We start from the raw sequence: 5,928 nt of genomic DNA, 5'->3' as shown, positions 1-5,928 counted from the left end.
CTGCTACAAGGGAGGGGCAGTGTGCCGACAGCGGTGACAAAGAAGTAGATACTTACATCAGCAAGAGCAGACACACTGGCTACAGTTACCGGAATGCTGCCGACTTTGGCCGTGCGGACCTTCTACAAGCGGAGCAGCACGGTCTCTTTGAGATGAATGGCCGCAGCTCGCAGAGTGCGGAGCCACACGGTGATGTCCCTCAAAACAACACTGGCTTCAGTGGCCGGACAAAGTACTGGCGTTTGAAAAGAGGGAAATCGAAGCGGTAACAGTAGTGTCTCGCATTTTCGTCCCTGGTGTTTGAAAACTAGATGAATCAATAACTGTCGTTCACACTCACATATCCTTTTTGTCATTCGTTGCAACTGAAATTTGTACTCAGAGACAGTGGACGAAGCAGTGTTTACATAGTTTTACACTCTCACTCTGAGGCAAACTCTTTGCTAAGATGAAATGTAGCTATTTCAATAGCACAAGTTACATATGATTGAATGGTTACGGACAACAGAGTTAGGACAGATTCTGTAATTATCATGGCTTGTACACGTGACGACAGTCCTGTTGTTTACGAAAGTCCATGGCAATGAAACGTGCCCTTGTGAACGTAGATCTTCAATTGCCACAACTGGGTCTCCAGAAATGAGGAAAAGAGCCTTGTGACAAGCTCACAGCATGCAGAAAAGAACAGGGCGTTGAGAATTTGATATGAGGAACCAGTAGATTGTCGACAAACAAAATAGTTCTTTGTGGGGGAATGGAAGGAGACCACAAAGAACTCCAACTTCAGGTGGGTTCCGGTGTCCTTAAATGGGAAGCTTATGTGAGACATAAGCAACCATGATCTCTCGGTGCCTAACTCGACACTTGGTTTCACAGTCAGTACCAAAACCTGCCATAGCTATCGCGTGCCTGGCTGGAGATACGACAGGGGTTCGGAACGAATACGTCGGCGTGCACAGCCTGTCAACAAATTATTGCGATTAAAAGAAGCATCAGTTCACTTCGTGATATTCATAACGCACATCAGAAGCTTTGATCAACTGAATTCAAAAATTAATTATCTAATTTATATTGATATCGATCGTGAAAGGATTTGAATGAAAGTTTACCAGTTTGCTTTGATCCATTTACTGCTTATCATCCGAACTCTCAAAGGTGTCAAAGAATCAAAGTAAAGGTCTAAACAATGTCTTTTCTCACCAATCATCCTGCAGACTGAAGCTCCCAACTTCACTGTAGGTTGTGTTAGTTCCCTCAACCAGCAACTGTATACATACAAATTATGTTGATACGGGGAAATATACAAAGTAACGCACCGTGTCGTTTTCTTTCGTAGTTTCGAGCCGCGTCCCCTGCAGTGAGCAGTTGGCAATACAAAACTCTGCAATGGTCGGTACTTCTGATGCTCCCATTGCGTCAGAATCTGAGAGTTTTCCCACTGGATGACTTGTCCTCATTCGACCAAAAAGGATCTGTTCTGCACGAGTTCAACATACAACGAAACTAAATACACTGTTGTAATAATTATATTTCGGGCTTTTTTCCCCCTTAGTATTGTCCGTATTGCTGTTTCTGTGGACCGATCATATATGCAAATAGTATACCCCCCACTCTCATGCCAGTGTATGCATGTATCAAGTGTGCGAGTTAGCAGAAGTGTGTACCAATGTCTTGGCACATGGTTGGTCTTTCCGGAGTTCCATTCACCGTCCATTCTCTCATGTTTTCACCAATGGCAATAATGACCTTCACAAAATTTAATCATAGATTGTTTTCCGAGTGAAGTGTCACGCGGCATTTTCAGGTAGTGATTCGTGTCGGAACCACTGTCCATCATCACACGAACAGCTGAAAGCCACAGGATGACCCTGAAGTTCGCTGAGTAACAAACTACTCTTCACGGACAGATGGGAAAATATGCTTTCATCTTGGTGTATTGTGAGTAACTACGAGTGGCGAACTGTTACCTGTGTTTGTGCAGATATTATACTTTCAATGCAGTTGTACAAGTATATATGTACGTGAATTTTTTTTTTTTTTTAATCTGTGGATATATCCCTGTTATAGTGCGTCCCTGAAGATTGCCAAGTATTAGCGCGCCTCCTTGGTCCATTTCTGCCACCCCCACCCCCGTCTTCAACCCCCATTCGCTTTTCTCCACCACGCCAGTCCTCTTTTTCCGACTCGCACACCAGGCCAGTAATGCTGTAGGTAGGTTTCGTCTGTCAACCCTCCCTCTCCCTCTTCCCATTTTTCTTTTTAAGTGTAGGATTCTCAGTTTGCTCGTATGTTGTGTGCGCGGAAGCGCGCGCTCTCGCATATAATTTTGTGATTGAGCGTTGATAAATCCTTCAGGTCTGTCCAGTGTTTATGACGCCAAGTGCATTTGCCACTGTTAAACTTACTGCTGGGTACACTTGTCCACTTTTCATCATTTGATAGTCTGCATTGATGATGCATCAGTTGTTGAGACCATGGTGAATGTTTTGTGATATATTCGGCAGGTTTTCTTGTAACTTGTTCATACGCTATTCATTCATCTAACTTCCCCTTCTTTTTTCAGTGTCATTGCTTTCTGGTCATACGGTTTGGGATGGGGGACTTGAAAATTTCAGTCAGGTGTTTTTGAACGAATTATTGACATGGTCTACACTAATTCATCAACCTTTGGCTGTATATGAGTAGTATTTTCTCTGTGAAAAGGCTGCTTGTTATGCGTAACTGCTGACTGTTGGGAAAAAAAAGTTGAGCTATGTATTTGTAGTCGTACAGTATTGTCGCCATCGTGCCAGGAATTGCTAGACCCTTCATCCCTGTCCCGTCATACATAGCCCCATCCAGTCTCACCTTGTCACAAAACCCACTACCATAAGTCCACCGAGAACTAGCAATGTTAGCACACCGTGAGGCGACCAGGAAACTTATTTGAATTTATGGACTTGGAAAGATTGGTGATGTCTTTGTGTGTGTGTGTGTGCTTGGTGATTATGTAAAAGACCATGATAAAGCTGGGAGCGGTCACAGTTTCAGATATCTGGGAGCCATTCAACAAACGAAGAATCCAAACTAGCGAGCAAAATGCAGAAAATATGGAAGGACAGGAACATCACCAACGGGTACAATATCACACTGCTGCGTTCCCTGGTCATCTCGACCATCTTTTAATCAAGCAAGTGTTTCAAGGACCCTCACCGTGATCTGCAAAAAAGCCCTTTTTTTTCTAGCCACGTGAAAACCTCGTTTCGGCCTTGTGACAGATCTCCAAAACTTGTGAAGACCATCATGCAAGGGACTGTACCAGGGTGAAGAGACGTGGAAGACCGCGGAAAAGATAGGAAGATAACGTTAAAGAATGGACCAACCTGCCTCCCTCCCATTCTGACAAGTCGGTCGTTCAAATCAGACAGTGATTCATCCCTTAGACCAGACCCCCCTCCCCTACCCTACACCCCCAGCCCCTTCCCCAATACACCCCCACCCCACCCTCATTTCTGATAAATGATCTAACCAGTCCCTTGCAACTGGCAACAACACAGTGTTTTGGCAAACAGTGGAATCTTCTGTTGCTTAATTGTCACAACTGTCCTGTTCGGTACCCTTCATGACAGACGGACCAGGAAACAACCCCAGTCCCCTAAACATTGGAGAAGTGGTGCATGGGTTATACCCCAAGTAATAGAAACCAGAAGGAACTTTCATTTCATTGGTCAAGAAGATGTAAGAATCATCATAAACAGAGGAGGACTGGCTGATTTGTTTTGACGCATCAGCGTATCATCCCTCAACAGTAATTCTCAGCCATCTCGACAACTAGACTATTGCTACAACTGGAATTTAAAAACGGTTTAGATTTCATACGAAAACTCAATCATGAAACGACTTTTGTGTTTTTCAGTTGTAACGTGGTGTTTTTTGTTTGAACATCTTGGGATTTTTGTGTGTGCGTTTTCTGCCTTGTTTTTGGATACACCGTTTTTTCAACAACTGTTTCGAGAATTTGCTTGCTTGAACCGAGTTGTGTTGTGTGCCATTTGGCAGGAAACCTTCATAACACAGGTGACAAGGAGGCAGGTCCAAATTGAAGGTAAAGATATACAGGGTTTTTTTTGTTTGTTGTTGTTTTTTTTTTACCTTCTTCAAGCCCTTGAGGTAATGTAAGAGGAGATTTGTGTGTGACCAACAGAAACACCGAAAAGCAAGCAGCTGGTCCTCACTGAGGATTAATTTTGTACTTCATCTTACTGAGCAAAGCATGGTCTCAATTGTACAAATGTTTTGGGTTTTTTGTTGTTGTTTTTGCTGTCCTATCACATGTTCCTTAGGCGGTTTTGTTTTGTTTTGTTTTTTGCTTGGGGTTTGCTTTTTTTCGTCTTTTTTTTGTCTTTTTTTTTTTTTTAATTACCATATTGCATGCTGGATGCTGGAAACAGCTTCAATGCAGATATTATTTCCTTTGTGTGTGTGTGTGTGTGTGTGCATGTGTCATTTTGTAAAAGAATGCTTTCTTGAAAAACACTTGTCATGGAAAATGCTGCCTCTGCCTACATACAAAGAAAGCATTTCCAAACATTAAATGTGAAAAGGACTCGACATGATACAATCATGCCATTCATTAGCTCTTGTTAACTCTTTCACATGAAAACAGCTGAAAAGTTTGAGTATGTCACAAATGGTTTAATGGGATTCTTTCACCTAAAATAATGTGGCTGGGGATTTGACTGGATGGTCTTCATGTTCATGTTTTACACAGATCTAGGATAGGGTTTTGATAAAAACATCAGGTTCATATGAAAGTCGGGCATCTGCTTTTGCTTTTTAACAACGTATGTGGTACAAATACAGATCTGTCCGCATGCTCCGACACCTTTAAACTGAAACTGACTTTTTCTAAAGCTTGTATACAGATTTTACAAGTTGGCTGTGACCGGGGGACACTGACCACATGGGTGTTATGGTCTGCAGGTTTTCCACAGTCAGTTTCAGGCTGTCCCCAGTGGTGTGTAATATCGGGTAGGTCTTTCATTCACAAGTTGTTCAGTTGTGTCCCCCCTGCATACACGTTTTGTCACATGCTCTTCAAGCACCGCAGAATGAGCGTATTGTGCACATCTCTGACCAGTGCAGCAACAGTCCAGCATGCATCTTAGCAACTGCAAGGAAAGGATGATTCAAGGTGGGGAAAATGGAGCGAAGGATGCAGGAAATATTGATAGAAAGATACGTTGTTGTTGTTTTTTTAGATACTTCCAAGCAAATGGGGGATATATTTACAATTGAAATACGCCCTCAATTTCTTTTATTGAGTAGGATCACTTTGTACATGGATTATTATTTATGAAGAGATTGGTTATGTTCCAGGGGTGAAAGATACATTTGTAAACCTTTTAGTGACATAATAAAAAGTACTGGTTCCATTGTAACTTAAGTGTTTTTCTTCCTTTTTTCCAATTCTTTTTATAACTTTAGTTTCACTGTTCTATTCTTCATTGTTCTCTGTGCATGTGATATTCAGATTAAGCCCACATGGGTTATCTGTTTCACTGCAGTTTCATGTTTTGTTCATACCGTTTTTAAACACAATTCTTCGATGGGTGTGACCAAGGTGGACTACACAGCTTAAACAACAAGGAACACTGGCATCAGAATGAGAAAATGTCTGAACACTTCACAGCCTCCATGACAGCTGGATAGGAACACTGCACAACAGACCTCTTGGGGCAACAAAAAGATTTTGGCCACAGGAAACTTCCATCTCCATAAGAGGATCAAAAAACGTATTTCAGTTCATGATGTTCAAAGCCCAACAGACTGTAAAGGAAACTGTTTATAGCACAGGTGACGACGATGACAAGAATCATCTCAGTGCTGAGAGCATTAAAATGGGTTAAATTGCTGACTGCATACACACCAATATGCATTAAAATGCCC

The 5,928-nt window shown here is 42.2% G+C and overlaps 1 protein-coding gene across 3 annotated transcripts in view; it reads left to right on the top strand.

Moving 5' to 3' along the window:
- Positions 1-4,342, top strand: part of LOC143281283 (FMRFamide-activated amiloride-sensitive sodium channel-like) — a 158,862-nt gene extending 154,520 nt beyond the window's left edge. For all 3 annotated transcript variants that reach the window (XM_076586416.1, XM_076586415.1, XM_076586414.1), the window contains one exon: positions 1-4,342. This exon is cut by the window's left edge and continues 860 nt beyond it. In XM_076586416.1, coding sequence (XP_076442531.1) covers positions 1-269 — 269 coding nt within the window. In that variant the 3' untranslated portion in view covers positions 270-4,342.
- The last annotated feature ends 1,586 nt before the right edge of the window (positions 4,343-5,928 follow it).

The sequence above is a fragment of the Babylonia areolata genome, chromosome 4 (assembly GCF_041734735.1).
Source record: "Babylonia areolata isolate BAREFJ2019XMU chromosome 4, ASM4173473v1, whole genome shotgun sequence".
NCBI lineage: Eukaryota > Metazoa > Mollusca > Gastropoda > Neogastropoda > Buccinidae > Babylonia > Babylonia areolata.
Note: the sequence above shows the minus strand (reverse complement) of the source record. Positions and strands in the feature narration are given on the sequence as shown.